The sequence below is a fragment of the Gallus gallus genome, chromosome 10 (genome assembly GCF_016699485.2).
Source record: "Gallus gallus isolate bGalGal1 chromosome 10, bGalGal1.mat.broiler.GRCg7b, whole genome shotgun sequence".
NCBI lineage: Eukaryota > Metazoa > Chordata > Aves > Galliformes > Phasianidae > Gallus > Gallus gallus.
In genome coordinates this window covers 17,052,816-17,075,645 of record NC_052541.1, presented here as the reverse complement: position 1 = coordinate 17,075,645, position 22,830 = coordinate 17,052,816, and the positions used below count along the sequence as shown (strand labels likewise).

At 38.9% G+C, this 22,830-nt stretch overlaps 1 protein-coding gene across 18 annotated transcripts in view; it reads right to left on the bottom strand.

The window, feature by feature from the left end:
- MEF2A (myocyte enhancer factor 2A) overlaps positions 1–22,830 on the bottom strand; it is a 78,117-nt gene that overhangs the window by 22,658 nt on the left and 32,629 nt on the right. For 6 of the 18 annotated variants that reach the window (XM_015292072.4, XM_015292075.4, XM_046898891.1 and 3 more), the window contains exons 3-7: positions 21,095–21,298; positions 5,276–5,407; positions 5,061–5,210; positions 1,768–1,987; positions 1,593–1,652 (exon numbers count right to left, since the gene is read on the bottom strand). In XM_015292072.4, coding sequence (XP_015147558.1) covers positions 1,593–1,652; positions 1,768–1,987; positions 5,061–5,210; positions 5,276–5,407; positions 21,095–21,298 — 766 coding nt within the window. The remainder of the gene's footprint in view (positions 1–1,592; positions 1,653–1,767; positions 1,988–5,060; positions 5,211–5,275; positions 5,408–21,094; positions 21,299–22,830) is intronic. The other 12 variants (XM_015292074.4, XM_040706193.2, XM_046898893.1 and 9 more) reach the window with 4 other exon arrangements.

Below are 22,830 nucleotides of genomic sequence, written 5' to 3'. Positions count from 1 at the left end.
TTGACTTTTCACATAAACTATTAATAAATGCAAGAAGGAAAGTATTTCTACTGCATTAAATACGTTCATCAAGCTACTGAAAATTGGTATTTCCCTCATTTAATGCTCCACAGCAAGTGACGTAGACAATTGTCCTATTTTCTTATTGATAGAAGAAGTCTTAAACCTGCAGCCACTGTTCCTAAAGCTTGACTTTAGAAAAGACGACTGAAGTGTCTTGATAACAAACTTATTCCAACTTGAGAATCACAAAATTGTAGGGCCTGTGATCTCTATGGGATCTCTAGGGATCATTGAGTCCAGCCCCCCTGCAAACCAGGCCCCCTCCAGCAGGCTGCACAGGTAGGTGTCCAGGCAGGTCTTGAATATCTCCAGAGAAGGAGACTCCACAACCTCCCTGGGCAGCCCATTCCAGTGCTCCGTTACCCTCACTGTGAAGAAGTTCCTTTGTGTATTGGTGTGGAACTTCCTATGCTCCTAGAAACACTACAGAAATCAACATGTGACCTCCACAGCTTCTAAAAGTAATTGTTTTTCCCTACTGAGTTTCTCCATTTAAAATGTTGCTTACTCAATGGAAGCCATACTTAAATATTTATTTGCTGCATGTAGCCAAAGAATGGAGAAAAAATGGAAAGTCAATCCCATGCTTTCAGCCTGTAGTTGCAGCTTTTTTATTTATAAATCCAATCAAATGAGTTTATCTTCAAATAACTTTTTCTCAAGTGCCACACTAAGTAACCAGTGGGCAAATACTGGAAGGTCAAGAGATGCTTCTCTCATTTCTTGCCATGAACATTTATTGAAGACAGCTATCAGTACTTCCAAAATTGGCTCTCAGTTACCAAGACATCTCAAGGAATGGAAGCAGTACAAAGAAGGTGGGTGAGCTATCCTTCATTTTTTTGTATCTGTAATGATAAAATTGAGTGGCTGCCTGATCACCATCAGAGTATTAAATTTTGTCTAGACAAGACAAGAATTATTTACCTGAAAAAGTGCTATTATATCAATTTACTGAAGACCAAAAAATAATGTGAACTTGATTATTTGGCAAGGTCTTTAATTGATATTTGAAAGAAATGCTGATCATACTTCAAAATTAAAACTGAACCTTGCTATTGTTTTCCAAGCTGTTTTTGTCTAACAGCTAGAAAATAATTAGCAAGACATACAAAGCAATACAAAGAACACAGTCTATATTTTGATCATTTTGATAGGCACCAGAACTAGCACCGAACAGCCAGATCTTCAGAACACAGCTAGTTTAGTAAGCATAGAGAATTTTATAAAAAAAGGTGGAACATAACTCTCAAGCATGCTGTAATCACACTTGTAGGAAAAAAAAAAAAGCAAGAGCAGTAAATGACTAAAATCAACTGCAATAAAAAAATGCAAATTATTACCGAAGTAGAAAAAGCATGAGGGTGAAATGTCTGAAACAAAACTCACCAATTACAAGGCAACTTAATAACTATGCCCTTTGCTCTTCCTTAACCAAAAGGAATCAAAACTAAAAAACTGCTTCTGAGTAAGTGTGCAAACTGAAACCATGATACTATTTTTCAGCACAAATATGATACCACACTTACCAACTGGACTGGTACCAGCTCCATTTGGCACTGTGAGGTCAGTTGTCCCCAGCATTCCACCTAAAAAAAAATCATTGGAAAAAAAAATTGTGGGTTTTTTTTTCTTGTTGTTGTTTTTTAATAAAAACATAAAGAAAGGAGAAAAAAGGAAAGCACAACAGTACTGAAATCATACCAGCATTGCCAGTACTTGGTGGTCTCTGCGGGGCCCCAGGTGATACGTTCCGATGCAGGGTGGTCTGAGGTGGGGAGAGCATGGTCGTGTCTGTTAACGATGAGCTGGCTGCCAGTGATGGGGATACGAGGGAACTCCCTGGGTTACTGTAGGTTAAAGTGTTGGGGTTGGACACTGGAACCGTAACCGACATGGAGAAGTTCTGAGCAGGCAAGCCAGGCTGGAGGAAAGGAAGCACACAAGGCAACATGAGCATTAACTATATTCGCAAACACAGCACGTTATAAAAGATACACAGTACAAGTTTGCCAACAATTATAAGAGTTAATTATGTTAGTTTTGAAACTCTAATTCATTAATCATACAATCTGAAAACATCCATTTGTTGTAGAGTCTGGTGTTGAATTATAATACGTCAAAAATACAGTTCCAGAAGAATTACTCATAAACTTATCAAAACACTGAGAGGAAATTCACATACAAAAACCTGAAGATATTCATATAGCTCAGAAATACAATAAATTCAACAGTTAATCTGGATTATTACAAAGCCACGACAAGATAAATATGTTGACAAATTGACAAAATGTTACATCTTCAAAATGTAAGGATAAACATGCACATTATAAAATAGTTATAGGACAAAAAAGGATCAATTAGTAATAACATTTTCTACTAATAACCCTGCCAAGATATTGCCACTAATGTCTAAAACCTTTTTTCAACACACTGAAAAAGTAAAACCTTCAGAAAACTCCAAACTTCAGTAATTTGAATTTAACCAACTTTGTCATTTTCTGAGATGCGTTCTGCAAAACTCTGCTTGAATAACCACTGTATTTTCTTGTCATGTAAATGTTTTTCCCTTTTTATTCTTTCTTTTATTCTAATTCTCACAGCGTTATTCAAAAGGCAACTATTTTTCCACAGTATATATGTTTGTTATTCAACAACTATTTGACTCAAAAGCTTAAATGCCTGCCCATCTATGGTGCTCATTTGCTTATGACTAACTTGTTTGGCCTTTGTCTCATTCCTATCCTTTGACAGTGATGCGTTTCTGAAACAAAAGGGACTATTTTCTTTCACAACTCTCAGAGTAACTGCAAACAAAACTATGACAGGTACAGTTTAAGAATAAAAATTCAGTAGAATTTGTTGTCAGACATGATAGTTTAGAGGTCAGCTGAAGATGACACACAACCATGACCTAGCAAGTATATTTAAGAGATGTACTTTGTCATACGCAGCTTAAAATTTACTTAGAATGACACTTCTAAATGACAATTTGATATCATCTGAAATACAACAGTAACTACACTAATGTAAAGACCATAATACATTTTATACAAAAAGCAAAACCTCTTACTAGTGAGAACTAATGACAGCTTCCATACTGAAGCATTCCTCAGTGTAATTATCATTTTTTTGGCACGGATGGAAGCAAGAAGTAATAAAGCACAGCAATGTAATGCTAGCAAATCATTCACAGTATCTAAGTAATGACAAGCTGCACTGATACTTGTCTTCACGGGAAACTACTTCAAGAAACTGTTTATTATCTATTAAAAAAGGATGCTTTTAAATAGCATGCTTTCCATTAACTCAAATAAAACTTGAAATAGCTGAAGTATGCTTAAGACAATGCTTAGAAGTTAACAGTAAGAACATTTTTGAACATTTTTTCCATAGGTTTCTCAATATAGAATCTATAAATGACAGCTTCCCCCACTCCTTACAATACAGACGGACAGCAGCATCTGTCCATCTATGGTATGCATTTGGTTTTGACTGAATTCTTCACTCTGCCTCATTTCTATCTTTCAACAGTAATAAGCGCACTAGAATGAAAGAAGTTACATTCTTATTTGAGATCCACAAGTACTGGAAACAGAACCACAACAGGTATAATTTAAACTATAAATATGGAACTACAGAGCTAAAAATTAATGTTCCCTTTTTTATTTACATTGATGCCCACACAGAAAACTTAGGCTGCTCAGGAAGGCAGCAAAACATCAACAGAGAGCAACTTAACTGTATCATACTAAGAGATGAGGCCTAAAGATGTTTCAATACATAAAACATTAGGTAGCAAAAAGATCAAAACAAAGACGGAATAAAAGACATTGGCTACATTCAAGCATAAAGAATTTGCAAAAAGAACGGATTCTGGGTGTCAGACTGTCAGTTTGCTGTTCTTTTCCCAGAGGTGGTTCTACTGCTCTGAACAATTAAATCATTTTCACTATTAGCAGTCATGTAGGGACACACTCTTCACTTACGCCAGGATCTATGCTGATTAACCTAGCCAGTACATTTATTTTAATTGCTACAACTTGACAACGTTAAAAAATTTAAAGGTTGTGGCAGAGCCCCATATTAGTTTTCTCAGAAAATAGTTCACCTGAAACACTCAACGCTAACTGCTCTTGTAGGTGGAAATTCAACATCACACCTCCGAGAAGAACACACAAAAATTCCATTACTGTTAACCCCAACGTTCTTGAGCTCTAGAGTCCAATAATTCTCATCTAAGAGTACTCCAATAAATCTTTTTACCTTGGACTCATAATTAAAGGGCACATACGAAACTCATGAGAACATGGACAATCTGCCCTGTAAATACATGGGCTCATTTTTGAATGATATAATATTAAAATGGAAAATGATGCTCTGATCGCACTATGGGATGGGTGACAATATCTTCCTAAAGCAATTAAGTGACTTACAGCAAGTGACAAATGAGTTAGATGCTCACTACAAAATTTTCCAAAGACCTTCTGGTGTCCATGTTCTCTGCTGGACTTTCAAGAACTTTTAGAGGATTCCACTGTCATTTTTAAATCTAAACGCTTTTCTAAATCTCGCCTTTAGGAAAATAAAGTCCATTGACTTGGTAACAGAATTAACCAACTCTAATTGTAACATACTGTAAGATCTTTATTAGATAGAAGGACTACAAGATTTTTATATCCCATAACAAAATCTATCTTTTTAGAATATTTTAGGCAGGATCAGGCAAGGAAGCTAAGATCCTGACATTTAGAAACATTACTTCATATCCACACAGCATGAAAAAATCCGTGTGCATAATTGAGAAGCTGGAGACACAATTTCTTTCTTTCCTATTTCTTATGAAAAAATTTAATCAACGAGAGTGAGTATCGATATCTCATTTTACCTCATGAAAACGCACATTTCCCTTTCTAACCAATACAGCCTCTTGTCTTTACAGCGGTAAGCAACATCTGTGAAAACTCTCATGCATGTAATAGAAGCACAAACCATACTTTAGTACTCACTGCGATTTTATGATTCCGCATCATATTATCAAACTCTTCATTAATTTTTTTATATTTTTCTTCTGTATGTGGCGTGAGCACATATGAAGTGTCAGGGTCCGGGCTGTCGCACCCTCTGTGTTCCTTCTTGTTCAGAGCCTAAATAATGAAGTTAATAAAAAGGATCAACAAATAAAAAGTAGAGATAAAATAAAAGTACTTACAGGGCCTCGCTTGAAAATAAAATCACTATCTTCATTTAGTTTGCTGAATCTGTCCTCCGATAGTGGACTGTGCTCAAAGTAATCGTCAGCATCAGGGCTCTCACAACCATTAAGGCCTTTCTTTCTTAAGGTCTGAAATACAATTGGAAAATTCACATACAGATCATACTAACTTGCCAAGATCTTTTGTATACTACCGAATCATTCAGAGCCACTGAAACTACAAGAAATTCTCACAGACAAAAATCAACAGACAAGCTAAGTCTTTCAGAATAGTGGCATAGTACACCAACAGAACAGGTTCATTCAGAGGCATAGACTCCCAAGGTGCCATCTTATGGGCAGTTTTAGCCTAAAACCATTCCATCTCTCCAGTGTTCTACACCAAACTGCTTTCAGACACTGGCTGATGAGGACAGTTGCCTGACAGACATTCAACAGTTAGTCCATGGCAAGGGAGTTAATGTCCTCACTAGTAATTAAAACACATCTTAGTCTTTATTGGATCTTTAATAAATTGATTTTAGCATCCCTATTAATATCCCTTATATTTTAAAAAGCATATGGTTTGAAGTCAAGCGACACGACAGTTCTCATCTGAATGTAGCTACTGCATTACATGAATATATGTAACACTTGGTCTCACTGGCTTACAAAGGCAGGATTTTCCTGCACTGCAGTCATCCTGCATGGTAACAAGAAGTGCAAAAAGTATAAAAAGAAATGACATAATCCCTCTGTAACATGACTTAGTTTGCTAAATATAAGCTTTTTCAGACTCCTTTACTCTAACTTGATGCGATTGCTTTGTGGGGTACTTCCTGTTTTCTGGTGGAACTCTTGCATCAACATCCCCCAGAAACAGAGCATGTCTACAATGCAGGCACTACGAACAAGCTGCTGAGGAAGGATGTGAACCTGCAGCTCTTGGGAGCAAACAATTAAAAGACACATTTGATACTTCGCAGTCCTTTTTTTTCTTTTTCATCTACTACACAATCAAAATTCTCATTACAAGTTCTCATTTCTAACAAAGTTGGATTTAAAACGCTACCCACAGAAAAATCATAAATGTTTTAAGACAGGTTCCAAGAGGAAAGCAATACACATTTTTCAACAGGTCCACGCGAGCCATGTATAAGGTAGCAGTGGGACTAAAGGGGCAGGGAAGTGGTGTTTTCTTTCACTGACAAGGCATGCAACTTTTATGAACTTCACACTGAAAGATCCTAAAAAATGGAAATCCACACGTCGACATTCTCAGCAACAGAAATTCACTTTCTGGTAGAAGCTATGCTTCCACAACGTACTGAACCTTATCTTTCTAAAAGAGGTTAGTTTAAAGCATTCATTTTTTATTCAAGCACTATTTAGCACAATAAAAATTACACAGAACTCTCCTACTATTTATACACATGCAAAACACTCCCTGCTTCTACTTCAGCTTTTAAGCATCACTAAAATCCAATTGCGTTCTCTGAAATTCTTTAATATCACAGGTCACCACAAGCTATAATTCCCTCTCGGGTTTCTCGGCCGGCTCCCGGTATCCCACGCCGTCTCTGGAACTCCCACAAAAATGCCACCACCACTGAAGCAGCACATGGGGAACAGGTGGAGCTCCCTCCAGCCCTGCTTGCGCCCCGATCCCACACCGCCAGCCAATCCGCTGGGCGCGGATATGGACGTGGCCATACAAGGGCCGGCCGCTCAAGGTCGGAGCCCGCTATCCCTCCCAGCCCTTCCTGACAAGTCAAGCTGCCAGCTCTCTACACTTTGATATCAGTAGGGAAAATGTTGACGCTGTGTAATCTGCATTGTGCTTAACCCCTGCAACCCACAGAATGCTCTAAATAGAACCCAAAGAGGTACTTAACAGGGTGCTCAGCACAGTGTCCAAGACATTTAGAAGCTGTGTTTAGGTATTATATAGAAAGATCTTGCAATAAATACACAGCAGACAGTGCTGAACTTCTGTCTAGTTCCTAAGAGGTGAGTGTAACTTCAAGTACTGCAGCATGGGATTTTCATTAATGCCTCTTTTTATAAAACAATTGAGTTAAAATGTGAGTGTAACGCATTTTCAGGGATCTGCCCGACGATGTGCTCACAGCTCCAAGACAAAGGAACAGGCTCAGTAAATGCAGAGAGGGATCCTTCCTCTGGGCCAGCAGTTATTTTTATTTTCGATAACAATGGGGTTAACTCCGTTTGACTCATGAGGAAGGAAAATGCTCGGTATCTCCCGGTTAAGATTCTGGAAACCTTCACTCCAGATGGGGTTCCTGTCATTGTGGAAGGATTTAAGGCACGGTGTGCTGTTACAGATAATACGTCTGGGTCTGATATCCCAAGCTCTGTCTCTTTATCGCTGAAACACGCACTGTCACTTCGAGGGCCTAACCATAAAAAGACTGCTCCTTTATCACTGCGCCATAACAGAACGGTGAAACCTTCCTGCTCCACGGCTGTACTAACAAGCGGAATGCTGTCAGCTGTTCACAGAGTCAGGCGAAGCCTACGCAACACAGCGCGGCGCGATAACGGGCCCTGCCCACGGGAGCACGGGGACGGCTGCTGGGAACGGGGCCATGGGGAGAGGGCTGAATTCCACACCAAGGGCTAACCTCACCCATTGCGGTCCCTACAGCTACATTTTGTCATTTCTCCAATGACTGTAAATAACTCGGCATACCTCTGTCCTTCCAGCACTTGAAGCTTACATGCGATGGGACACAAGGGGGAATGGCTTTAAACTAAAGAAGGGAGATTTAGGTTAGAGGTCAGGTGGAAATTCTTTACTCAGAGGGCGGTGAGGCCCTGGCACTGCTGCCCAGAGAGCCGTGTGCGCCCCATCCCTGGAGGTGCCCAAGGCCAGGCTGGATGGAGCCCTGGGTGGCCTGAGCTGGTGGGTGCAGTCAGCCCATGGCGGGGGGGGGCTGGGTGATCCTTACAGTCTCTTCCAACCCAACCATTCTATGATTCTGTGTTATTTCCGAGATAAACAAAGACTGAAATTTCACAAACTCTAAAGATGAAAGAAATTCCTCTAACAGTTTAATTTCTCTGCTGCAATACACAAACATTTTTGTGGACAAAAAATGAGAGTTCTTGCAGCTGAGGCTAATACAGAATAAACTTTCTTACCACAAGAGGGAAAAAGACCATTACCTTCCAAGTTTTACTATTCAGTGCTCACTCCAACTGCCTTCTTGTGTTAAGTCTTATTTTCCAGATGATTTAAGGGAATGTGTAGCTTTTGGAGTTAATCTGTATTACTTTCCACTTCCTCTAAGACTTATCCAAAACTACTGGCAATTGTTCCAGCACGTTTGCCAATGCGCTGCACTGTGTCCTCAGTGACTGACAGTCTGCAGCTTTGATGTTGGACCCGATGAGCTAACTGAGGAGAGGAAAGAATTGATTTTTCTCAGAAAATCACGCGAAGCAAGTGCTGAGAGGAACACGGCAGGTATGAAATCCTTTTAAGAAGAACCGAGCAAACAAAGCGATGTCGCTGTGCTACGTGTGAAGTCACTACACAAATGCTCCTGGCAGCTGTGGTAACACAGATACTGCAGAATGGCCCAGAAGCTTTAGACTGTTTTTGTGGCACTGTGTAAAATTGAGATAAATAAAATTAGTTTTATATTGATATTTATTTATTTATTTTGATTGGCAGAGCTTGGCAAATGCTGTATGAGAAAGGCTGGAGTAGTAATGGAGGACTGAGGTACATACAAGCACACAGCACACTGCTCTCCTGACCTTCCCTACACATTGCACAAAGTCATTTTAATTGCACTGCACTTTGCCAATGCAAGAAGCATCTAAAGAACAGACCTTCTTGCAAAACAAGTGACAAACAATTAGCTTCTCTCTGCAATTCAACACATTCTACTTAAATTGCTAGTACAAAGGGAACAGAAATACGATAGCTATTTATGGTGTGACCCACAAGGAAGCAAATACGATATTCAACCACCACAGTGTAACTATCTTCCGTCACACAAACTTACACTGGCTCAAAATACCGGTCATCAGCAGTTCTGGAAAGCAGAAACAGAACTGCCAGGTACAGATTACTGCTACCCGAGACAGAGTTAAATGACAACATCCAACCGTCCTCCTCTGCAGGAAAGATAACAGGGTTTGTGTCCAACTCTGGAAGGATGTGTTGGCAATGGTTAAAAAGCACAAGCAGCTTGTTTTGTGCTCTCGTATGGTTAAAAGGGCAAGAATGCTGATAGCAGTCATCTGGGCTCCTCACCAGCTCCCTTGGCACAACTGTAGAGAACTTGCCTGTGCTCTCCATAACCTCAGGAAATAATATTTTTCTGCCTTAAAAGGCAAAAGTAAGAGGACAAGAAATGTAAATGCATTATGAAGCAGGAACGTTAGCTCATTCAAAGTCCTCACTGTTGGGTTCTCGTAGTCCACTAATGTTACACAAGCTGGGAAAAGGTCGTTGCTATCAGTGCTACTTGAATCAAGAGCTCAATTTCTGCAACTTCTATTGCAGCTGGGCTTTTCTTGGTGTTTCATCTGAAATCATGAGAAAACACATTTCCAAAATTTTACTAAGATTGAAATGAAAAAGATGATTTCCTTTAGAAAAGGCAAGCCTTCCAGATAAAAACAGTGGCTAGCTCTGTTTCTGCTGTTCCAGTCCGAGCTTGGAAAAGATGTGAAGCAGTACAAAGTTGAAGTAAACACTTAAAAAAAAAAAATCCAAGTGTAAGTATTCTTTAGGCATGAAGTAATGGAAGAAACACCACTAGAACTTCTAAATATTACTGCTGCCTTAGTAAGCATGGACACCGTGGTTATCAAAGGATAACCAACTGAACAGCTCCCTGATGCTCCAGAGACCTGCCATGCAATAGCAGAGAGGGAGAAGATGCTGCTGCATCAAATTCCAAAGGCTCCTCATTCACAATGTGACCATCGCACACTCACACAGTGCCTTTGCAGGGCAGAGGGGACCAAGCAGAACTCTGCCACCTATGATGGGAATAACCATGAGATCCAGAGGCACAAGACTGTGCAGCTGCAGCCTCACATCAATAAAACACAGGTACCAGTAGTGTTAGCCCAAGTTGCATTAATGTCTTTCCTATTGAGGTTCAGAAACGAACAAAATCATAAAAGAGATCCAAGGATAATTGAGCTACAGCGTATGCTTTAGGATCAGTCTCCCGTTCCACCTCTGAAGAAAATTACAGAGCTCATGCTTTACAGTCATTTGCCCACAGTTAAGGGAACTACTGAAATGTCCATGGTACAGTTGATACGGTGACATTAACAAATGACTGCCACTGAAAGTGCATGATCCTGGACAAAAGTATTAAACCAACTCAGATTTCTACGTGAGCCTGCAGGAAGCCATTTTCTTCTGCACGAAAATGGTGGAGAGTTCTCTTTGGCCATGCCTCAACTTACTTTTGCTTGTTGTCAGTGCTCATAGCAGGAATGAGCTGATGTACTGATGCAGGGCTGAGCACCAGAGATACCGAGCAGGCAGCAGTACTGGCCTGGCCTTTCTAGCAGCTGCAGACCACTGTCTGAATCCACCACCGATAACATCCTCCTCAAAAAGCCCCACCTTTTTTCTGAGATATTCCTACACAAAGGAAAAGAAAAACACGGCACTCGCAGCCCCAGACTCCCACCCAGTTTTCATTCTTATTATGTGAAACATCAGCGAGAGGAAAAAAAGGGCAAATTCCTTTCAGGCAGTTCACCTCCCTTCCCACAGAGCAGAGAACTACACGTACGGCTGCAGAGCTGACACGCAGCAAAATGTCACAATGAAAGCACGACAATCCCTTTGTTATTTGCTCCCTGTTACATGCTAAAAACTAGGCTGAATTTCTTCCATTATAACGCAGAACATTTCACTCCTATCACCCCGAATAATACCACTGTGCTTCATCCTTTACATACATCATTTCTCCCTCACTATGAGGAATATTTTTAGTCGCAGGAAGCTATTTATAGCTACTAAACTTCCTGCAGGTCACTTTAGTCTCAGAAGCAGAATCGTTTCTGTTTTTTTTCCTCCCAAGTAACGACACGGCTCTACAAATGCCAAGCTTGACCCTGCAATATCAGATGTATAAATTCTGCCACTGTCTAAAATACAGCAGGGCCAAAGTTTACAAGTAGTGTAAGTGAGCAGCCAGAGAAAAACACGTAACTCATCTTAGTAACAGTGTTTTGTGTAGGAAGCTCATCAACACCATTTCTGTAGGCTTTAATTTCTGTTTTTTAAGTAACGTGGACTGGATTTTGTGCACTGTTTACAGCCTTTGTAGATTTTCCACAGGTTCTATTAATATTCTCAACTTTAACTACTTAAGCATCTGCAGATGTCATCATGAAGCTGTTTTCCTTTCCCGTGAGTTAAGAGGCCGCTTAGGTTTAGCTTAATGCTTTTCTTTTCACTATCCCCACCAGACACTTCACATTTTCCTATGCTAGCAGTCAGAACTCTGCATTCTAGTCATAGCCACAAGTACACATATGAACCAAAACAGCATAGTAGAGCTATAGAGCAGACAGCACCCAGCTCTCAAAACTTCAGTGCAAGGCATAAAAGGTTAAATCAGACTATGATGGACATTTGCACAGCTAAGCAACTTGGAGAGCTTAACCTCCTAATGAACAAGGCCCCATCTAGCTCCCTGGTGGGCTCCCCAGCCTAAAGGAGGTATACTAAGTCAAAGCTTAGAGTTAACTTACATACTGCTTTCCATGCTTGTGCCCAATACGCAGTAGTATTACAAGATGAAAAAAATAAGTAAATAATTAACGTTTTGCAAAGATATTAAAAAGATATCTAGATAACAAAAACTCTGAGTACAGCACATCTTGATAAATTCTGCCACAATTATTATACTCCTTAGCCAAACATTATGTTAGGAAAACATTATTTTTAGGATCACTTACTTTGTGGTTTAAAAAAAATAAAGAAGAAATGAGAAGCATGCAGAATGATGGGCCATAAAACAAGAGGGAGAGCCCTTTAGGCAACGCTCTGCTAAGTTCAGTTTTAGGCAAAGGTATTCATCATTTACAGATGCTGAATGTTCATGACTTGAAATTTTATCAGTGTCCTTGTTATATTCCACTCTCAGAAAAGACAGGGTCTTGTTTCAAATGCTGGAGCACTTCCAGTATCTGGCAAATTTTAACACGCATCCTTAGCTTGCCAAACATGAAAGCTAGCTGTCAAATTCCTCCAAGATATGATAAAGATGGCACTCAGGATTCAAACTCTCGTTTATATAAAATAACACATACAAAAGGTTTTCAGACTTCTAGCTTGAACCATCTTTGCTGTGAAACGTTATTTTAAATAGATAAACCACCAGCAATTACTGAAGAACAGTTTTATCTTCTGTAAAATCCACTTCAGAATATTATACAACGTATGGGAGTAGTGATGAAGGAAGTGCTGTTCTCCTACTTACAATTTCTGAGAAACTTTCAGTAAGCTGTGGGCTTCCCAATGCAGTCAGTGACCCACAGAAGCAGCTGCACTGTTCACTCCCAAGTGAATTTCTTAGGGCTTAAAATGGTCAGCAGTCCAGTAGCACTGACAATGTTGTTTCCTCAGAGAAAACTAAACCAAGCTCTGTCTGATACTTGACACATTTGTCTTTGTTTCACTTCCTATACAACTTAATAGATCATTAAACCATACATAACCGAGCAGGTTTTCCTTTTACCTGAAGTACAGAAAGCACCTTCAACTAGAATTTCCAATTAAAGAGTAATCAATTGACCATGAGTCAACCTTATTGCTAAAAACAAAGGACAAAGCAAACCTACGTTCATATTTAAGAAGCAGAAACTATTCAGTAACTCACAAATTAAACATATTCTATAATCTTTTCAACAAACAAAAGCAATAATAAGAGTACAGTTCTACCCGTAAGACAGTCCAAAGAGTGCCCACCTGTATTTTATGGTACATAAATGCTTTCAATCCTTACTGAGTGACAGCATGTATACATACACACATATCCTCCCATGTGTACCTTTCCATAAATATAAAATGGTTAAAACGTAAAATCAGCAACAGCAGCATTGGACTGAATGCCTCCTTTCAGCAACAGTACATTGCAGATAAGCCATATGGAGCATGAAAAGTTGTCCAATCTAACAACTCAGCTGCATAATACATTTCATGATCTTTCAGAAATTCTTTAGTAAAAATATTATTCGCTATTCTACTTGCTAAACTTGCTTAGCGGTTTGCTAAGAAAAATCTAACTCTCATTACAATTCATTGATATAAAAAGAATGGAAGTGGGATTCTTACAGTCAACCGGCCTATGCAATAATGCCAGATTGCTACTTCAAGCATTTCATGTCCTATTTCTCCTTATAGCTTCAAAAGTAGAAAGGATAACAGAAAGTATTTCAAACTCTTGGTATACTTGAGATAACTCAGTATTATCAAACCAGAAACCCGAAAAGGGGGGTAGAGTGCAAAAAGGTCGTAGGTCCGTACCACCACAAATGAAGTATCTGCACAGCTGAAACAGGAAAATTACCAAGCAGAACACACCAGCTGAAAGAATCAATAGCAAGTCCCCTGATCAGATGAGCTGTGAACATTACAGCCTAGATGGGCCACACTGCTATTAGCAAAACATGTGGCTTTGTGGCAGAGCAAGCCACAATCTCCATCATACAACTACAATTTCTTCATCACATCTACATGCTGGGGTATGCAACATGGAGCTTATATGAAAGACTGAAGACCTAGACCAATTTTTCTTGGAAGTTACCATCTCAGCCCACTACTGCAGAAGCACCATCACTTTAAGGTCCAAACATGAAAATTACTAAAATACAATGTATTAGAAACTGAACTCCAAAAGGAAACTGGTAGTAAAGTGTCCTATCGTGGACATACTCCTTCTCCTGAGTGCTACAACACTGTTTGATGAACACCAGTGATCAAGACATCGGCATTTCTGCTGCCCTTACTGTAAGGTGGTTGATTCGAAGACACTATCAAACCACTACACCCATGAACATGAAAGTCAAAACCCAGGCTTACTTTAACTCGCCACTGAAATCAAGAATGTGTTCAGAAAGATTAGTTTTTAACCTTATTGTAGTTCCAGAAGATGCAATGTTCTGGGATCTATACTTCGCAAGTACAGCTTGCCCAAATTCACTCTCGATTAACAGATGCCACGGTCCCCAGTTGGAGAATCGCAAAGTAAAAATATGCTCTTCTAACTGTCAGTGTAAAATTCCAAATCTTGCATCAGCACACAGGCTGCAGAATAAATAAGACCAGCAAAGCTTGAAGAACTTGTTAATACGAGGAAGATAATTATATCTTCGTATGATTGCCTGCATGAACTGCAGTATTAATGAGGAGTGAGAAGTTGCTGATTTTCTTGGAGGTGAACTCCAATCCCACTTAACACAATGTCACCAGAACACCAAAACCAAGAGCTGATCTTTGATATGCATTTCCAGAGCAGCGTGTGTGAACTGGGCATCGTGTGCCTGCCCTCTGTATGTTACACAAACAAAAATCTTCTTCAAACACATTGCAAAAGCAGTTGGGAAACACCACCATCGACAGCAACAACGAAAAAGAACTCACACAATTGGAACTTCCCTGAAGGTCCAAAACACCTTACTTAAAATTTTTCCAGATGCCACTTTAACACTGCTATTCTTCAGAAGTGTTTTAAATCAAGCTACACTGTAAATACTAACCAAATAAAATCAGGAAGAATAAAAATAGTAGTTGATATTAAAATATCTCCTATGATTTCAATCAGTGACCTTAAAAAAGTAAATCCAGTAAGCAGTGCATGTTAATTATATGTTATTTATGCTAAAACACACTAACCTCGTATTAAGATGGAAACAAAATGTACTTCTTTTAATCCTACAGAACTAAGTTTAACCATTGGTTTAGACACAAGGAAAGCACAGTTTGAGATTATTTGGTGGCGAGCCAAAACTTTTGTAAAAAGTTAAGCCTAACCCACTTCCTTCATTTCTAATATATAAAGAATTGCCAGAAAACAAAATGACATTAACTGGGAACAAAAATGTTTCTGTAGCACTGTCAGCTCTCTTAAAGTCACTAACAGTCTGTCTGGTTTTTTATTACGTCAGTGTTGCTCACCAGGATGCCCAAAGCTAATTCAGCAGAGCTAACAAAGAACGAAGAGGATATTTTACTTTTAAAGCAGAACAAGTCTATCAGATGCAAGATACAGACAAATCCTCTGAACGAGCAAGTAAAATAAAAAAAAGACTTTAGGGATTAAGGGCTGAACTTCATTTCCCAAATGTGGGAGGTGGCACTGAAAGCACAAGAATAACACCCGCTGGTGGGCAGCAACTGTCCTGCTCAGCACAAAATACACGGCATCTTCTGGCCCTATGCTCACAGCATTGGTACGTCGGCAGTACTGAAAATGTTTCAGGAAATGCACTTCTTCCTGAACCCCGTGTGGAAAATGAAACCCCAAAGCGTACCCTGCTTACAAGTCAGGTTTACAGTGGACATTTCCACTATGAAGAAATAGACTCAAGTCACCATAAAAAGATACTTTTATATACACAAGTTTCAGTCATTCCTCTTCCAAAGCACTTCAGTTTTTATGCATTTTCTCTCTTTTCAAGGAAAGCTAAAAGTAATTTAGTCCTTAACCATACAGAAATCCTCCTTGAGACTGAAGATGTCTCAGAGGCATTTGTGTGCCACCTCAAACTATTCAAAATGTTACATACGCAGTATAATTACATTTACATAATTGTTTAGCAAATCAGGTCCAGTAATACCTACATTTTCTCAGCATTGTGAACAGATTATCAAGCCATTTCCTCACTCAACTGAAACCATTCTGAAGCTTATTAATTCTTTTAAATGCTTACCAGTTGCAGCTACAGTGTGGTCAAAGTTTAGTGGAGATCAAAGCAAGTGGTCCGAACAATAGCAACACATGTCAGTAATATTCAGAGTACTGGTGTTTATTCGCAGCTTCTCATCCTCCTCGCCCCATACCTTGGGGTTTTTTTTGTTTTCTTTTGTTTACTTAAGGTGAACTAACTTTAGCCCACTTCTGGCAGCTCTCCATCTATCAGATGTGAAGGAATGGGAAGTGATATAGACTAACCGAGGACTGTCAGTCTTCCTACAATCAACAATGAGTGTTTAATTCAACATTCAAGGTATCACTTCTCAGCACTATCTTCCTTTTATACAGCTGTGATCTTGGATGGAAATTTTGAAATTTAACCTACGTTAGCCACCAGTTTGCATTTGCCCTGGCAGCTAGCTGGAGAGCATTTTCTTCTCTTCCTTTTTAAAATTTACCATGTAACTTCTCTTATGAAACACTTCAAAGAAACACACTTCTGAAGGACCTCTTTCGATTTCCACCATCCTCATTTTTAGCTTTTAATTGCAAAACAGAAGCCCGAATTCCGTGCCAAATTCATATCTAGATAACTACACATCAGGTATACAGCAAAGTATGAAAACTATCAAGAAAGGAAATAAGATCGATTAATTGAAGGCCTTTTTCATCTAATTCTGCTTCTGCATATGTGCATCCATGCACATTTAGATATAGTTCTCAGATCTTCAGTTTAACACCAACTTCATCCAAATTTTAAAAGAAACCATGAACCAATTGAAAAGTGCTACCAAAATACAACAGCATTCAAGGTTAATCTGCTATTTCTATATGAGACAACAATAACAGTTCAAAAAACAAATTGCTAATCGAAAACCTGGAAAAGCAGCAATGCTGGGAAGGTGGAGAAAACTGGATTAAAAATAAAAAAAATGCTTTAGGTTTATAAACACAGCGTTTCAACACCAGCTTTTCTGTTTATGCTCTCCACACGTGTCTCTTGGCATATGCTCCATCTGGCTGTGGAGACACATCTGCTTCTTTATGCTGCAGGCTCCAGAAGTGCAGATGAGCCCTACGCACATACTCAAACTATGATCTGACAATCAAATCCCTGACACTAAGCATGTCTATGACTAGAGAACATGTATTGCTCCTACAATAGCTCATCATTAGCATTTTGTGAAGAGGCAGAGAAACAGGAATTCCAGTTCAGTATTATAACGCAAGACAATGCACTGAATACAGCTTCTGTAAGACTGAAGCAGCATATTTACACTACTCTAAGTAGCAGCAGGTACACTGAACGTGCTTTCTGCCTTGCTTCTATTGAAAATATGACATGACCACTATCACACCAAGTCATGACAAACACTACTTTCTACTTGAGTCAGCATTTCCCATGCTAAGATATTTAATGAAACATTCAGAGCCTTGCTTTAAGTTACACCAAACCCACGACTATTCCAATGCAGCAGTCTTTTCACAAGAAAGTGTATGTTTATAGTAATGATAAGATGTGGCTTAGGACAGACTGCTTTTCATACTTATGATTTTTTTTTAAATCAAATTATTGCATATTTCAAGGACTGCTGTCAATACGTGGTGTACAGCCTAAGCCTTATACTACACTTCACCCTATAATGCACTAAGCTATACAGTGAAGAGGATGGATCACTGACACTATGCAAAATTCTCATGGGCACAGATAACTAATGGGAAAACAGGCCGTTTTTTTAGACAGACTTCTAAAAATCATATATTTCAGTTTGATGAGTTGATACAGTAGAACATATATAGTCAACACAGCCCAGTGTAAGTTACATAAATCCTGGTTTGCTGCATCACTCAAGGAACGTCAATATGCCAAAGAGACAGAAAGACAGAAGTCAAGCTGATAAAGCAAGAGCAGCCTGCCTTCATCTTTGACTACTAGACTGGAAAAGAGGGAAGACACACTGCTTTATGAGGCCCTCTTGAGGGACAGAAGGACACAACCTGGAAGCATCACCCACCATACACACCCAACCCAGTAGTTCCATGTTTCTGTTGCCCTCTGTTTTATGTTTTAATAAAAATATGAAAAGTAAAAAGTTTTTTTTTACTTGTATACATTAATTATATATTTTATATGCAGTCTAAGACAATTCCTCTTCACTCAGTGTACTCCAGGCAAGCCAAAAAGACACCCATGCTCTAAACAATCTGCAGAAATCAGAGAGCGTCTTGGGTAGGAAGAGACCTACAAGGATCAAGACCAACAATCGTTAACATCTCCTACTAATTAGGATGGAGTTTAACTGCTTGTTCATTTCCTTGTTTTTCTTTAGACCAAATATGCCCTACAAACTAGACATTAATCAGCTCTGAAGAGTATCTGTTACAACATTATTTCCCTTAATTTTAGAAGCACCAAACGGCAAGGAATGGACCATCCTCAGGTAAACCACTGATAGTTAGAAAACCTGACTTGCAATAAAACACACTTCCAATTCCAGCTGTTCAACTGTCTATGATTCTGTCATGATGGCTGAAAAAAAAAAAAAAATATTCCTCACACCCATATCAAGCTATCAGAGAAAAAAAGCCACAGCAAAAATGATGGAAGGACCAACAGAACTGGTACATGATTAACAACAGAGCACTCGTATCCGCAGTACCATGTATAATGAAAGACATAAGGGTGCAGGGAACACATTAAAAAAAAAATCTAGTGTTCATTTAAGACATGAGTGCTCTCCCTCCTACTATGTTTTCACACAAACGTTCCAGCAGCAAGAAGATACCAAGCTCTGGGCATATCAAACCAATTCCTATGCCAACACTGAACAGGAGGCAACTACAAGGGGAAGATGTCTCATCGATTTCATTTAAGTACTCACAATACTGCCATCTACACACTGCTGAAAATAAGTAACTGGCTTGCAACAAATTAACTTCCTTCTCTACCACAGCAACCAAACTCCTGTCACGCCCATCAGAAGCACACTGGGTCAAGAGTAGTTTTGCAGTGAGGCTACAACACAACAGACACTACCTGTCATATTCAAGGACGCAAAGGAATTACTAAATGTTAACCAGACATACATCAGCTATAATTATTTATTCTAAATTGGTTTAGTAAGTTCTTCTGTGATATACATGGGCTATAAATGTATTTCTGAGTAGGCACAATAAAAAGAAGCCCCTTTAAGTTCTCTTTCAGAACGTTTCTGAGAATCCGGAGCTGTGACTTGACTCCTCTCTCATACTGAAGAACTTCATATTTATTTCTATTCTTTCTTTTCCAGGACAAGAACAGAGAGTGAACAGATGCATTTCTGAGAGAGGCACTTCTAATTCATACTCTTGTTCTTCAACCACAGTAATATCTCAAATACCATAGTAGCATAATACAATAAACCTACAGAAGCAATGTCATAAGGAATCCGTAGACGAGCCCTTGCATATTCTCCCAGAATAGAAATGCTATATGCACTTGAGTACTGATTGCACTTTTCTATGCAGCTGCCAGGGGTCAAATGTTTGACATCAGTTTGGAAAAAAATACACGCGTACACAAGTAGCCTGGCACAGAAATCATTTTCAAAGAGGTTCTCACTGAAGATGTGAAGAATTGCTCCCATGAGCCATAACACAGTGAGGCCTGAAGAACAAACATCAGTCTGCCTGCACCTCTATCTCAAATCTATGTCTGTCACAGGCTCATCTTGAAAGAATCAGGTTTTTGTCTTCACTGGTTAACCCTTACTTATATTGATCCAACAATGAAGTAACATTCCTGCAGCTCTTCACAGCTTGTGTTATCCCTCTCAATTGTACTGAAAGCTGAGGACAGATGTTGGGGAGGTATCTTCCTGATCACAAAAGGCAGCTAACAAATTAGCAACTGATCTTCTCAGAAAGAAATAAGGCATTTGTTCATTTCTCATTTTTCTCAAACTGATTTTTGCTTGAAAACTTTCTTAAAAGATCAGATGGTATCCTCCCTGTACTTGTAAGCCCCCGACTATGCATTTCTTCAGCTATACAAGGCTAACTATTATTCCCAAACCACTCCTTACAGGCAAGGCATTTGTTTGGAAGACAGCTCTGGAATTTAAATGTCAGACACCTGTTTTGGTTCATTTATAGGACTATTGCAGACACAACTCCTCTGAAACTCAGCTATAGTTAAGAAAGACTCAAACGACAAAAAGAACCCTTGATTTCTAGAGTACCTAGTTTAGAAACCACATACTGAAAAAACCTGGGTATATATTTAAAGTATAAGCACAATAAAAATAGAAGCTATAATATACTCATGCTATTTTATGACAGCAAAAACTGTGTGCATTTTACTATGTTTTAACTGACATATAAAGTAACTGGACAACCAAATTAATGAAGTCCATTTCCTCCACAAATTAACTTCTTTCTTTTGGCTCAACAAGAAGCAGCAAAGTCCTTGGCTGATTTGTGTGCAACACTGGACTGGTAAAGCAAAGAGAAGAGGGCTAAGTTGTAATTGTGTTTAAGCTGAGCTCAATTCTTTAGATATACTCTGCACTCAATTTGTTGTTTTTTTCCCCCCATGAAGCCTAGAATCATGCACCACATTCCCCCCACACTCCGTCTCCCTAAAAATCCACACAAAAAAAATCTTTCACGCTTCTATTTCCATTATCAAATGTGGTTTAAATCAAACGAGTTAACAAAATAACTGGCATGGGGTGGAGGGCGGATGGGAAGGCAACACGGATGTAAAAATGACTTTTTCCCTTACAAAAAACAGACTGAAAACAGCAATTGATGTTTTATGATAAAGTTAACAAATACATTTAGTTAAAATATCTTAAAATACTATATATTGCTCCATATTCAAAGTGTTAATGAGATAAGAATACAGCTCATCTATTCAGATTGTTACCTCAACGATATCTGAGTTGGTTCTGCTTTCATGGGGCTCGTTGTATTCTGTGTATTTTAGTAGAACTTTGTCCATATCAGTGCTGGCATACTGAAAGAGTTTGTTAGAGCTGTTAAAAATGATGAGTGCTATTTCACAGTCACAGAGTACACTCAACTCATACGCCTTCTTCATTAATCCAAACTTCCTCTTCGTAAAGGTGACCTAGAGAAAAAAACAGATATATTATTTTTTTCCAAATAGCAATGTTGTGAAGGTCTCAAGCATTCAAGAGATATACCAGCTGAGCCTACGCTATTCATTTCTGCTAACAAGCAGCATAATTGAACACGTGTAGAAGCTTAAGAACTGCCTATCATATTTGGGTGTCATTTTCAGGGTCAGTACTCTATATCTAACTAAGCTAAACAGTATTTCCCACCCAGCCTTTCCTCCAGTATATACCAAGAAGAGTTCAAGTCTGTAGTAATCCCCTAGCCATGTTTCCTTCTGCACAACCAATGCCAGCTTTCCAGGTATTAAAGTACTTCTTTCTGTGATGTTTAGAGTTAGCCTGCCCTAGCTTTACAGCTACTTACAACCTCAGTTCTAACAAATGAGCAAACCTGCAGTATCCATGGAAGTAACGCTGTTACAATATAGTATGGTAAGAAAGGAAGCTAAGAAATATGCTTACTTGGCTACTATCATACCATGTTATCAGACTCACTTACATTACTAAGCTGTTTTCTGCCACTTGGGAACATCATGAAACAACCACTCTGTCCTCTTAAAACTGTTGCTTGTGGGAAAGTAAGCCTGTTACAGACCATCACAGAAGAGTATTGGCCAAGTGGGAAAAGGCAGAGACAAATCCTTACAAAAATCACCATCAGCTATGGAAAAAAGGATTTAAAAGCACATCCTTTCACAGGATTTCAGTTGGTTAAGGATGTAGGAGTATCAATGTATTTGATATCAAGTCAAATCAAGCACAGGTCTAATGCTAAAAACAATTTTCTTAAAAGGACATCCAATGCTGTCCATTTAAGCACCTCCAAAAGGCACTTAATATACTACCAACTTAATGTTCTGAGATCTTTTTAATAAAGATAGTACTTTCAGAGCTTTCAAGTGTTTCGGTTTGATGGAACACCTCCATTCATGCCCCCTCAAAACATACGTCTCTGTTGCATGTGAGTGACCTATCTGCAAGACAGGAATTAAAGAAACAAAGAAACCTGTACTATGGGTTTCTATAGTTTATAGAACATATTAGAAAGATAGATGGGAAAATTCTGTGTGTTCACACCTGAAGGCATCTAGAGATGAATATCTTACACATATTACTTCGTTAATATCTGTAATAAGAAATGTATAACATCCTTCTTACCACATAAGAAGTCTGACAAAGAGATGCAGACATACATTTACAACATATATATATACCTTGCTAACAGTAATTATTAGTAAAACAGTATTCAGGATTATGCATTTCCCCAGAAATGCAGGCAAAGGCACAGTGGATTTGTGACTCCTCTCTGGCTATTAAATGCCATCCAGGCCCAACAAAAAGTCTTTCAGCATACACTGCCCACATCTTTAAATGCAAACTGTTAACATGTAGCACTGTAGGAACACAGGTAATAAATGAAAGCACTTACAGAAACACGGATTAATTTTATTTGTATTAGTGCACTCCAACAGTGGATATGGAGGGTGGCTATTGAACACAATGCACACACAACTGATGTCTG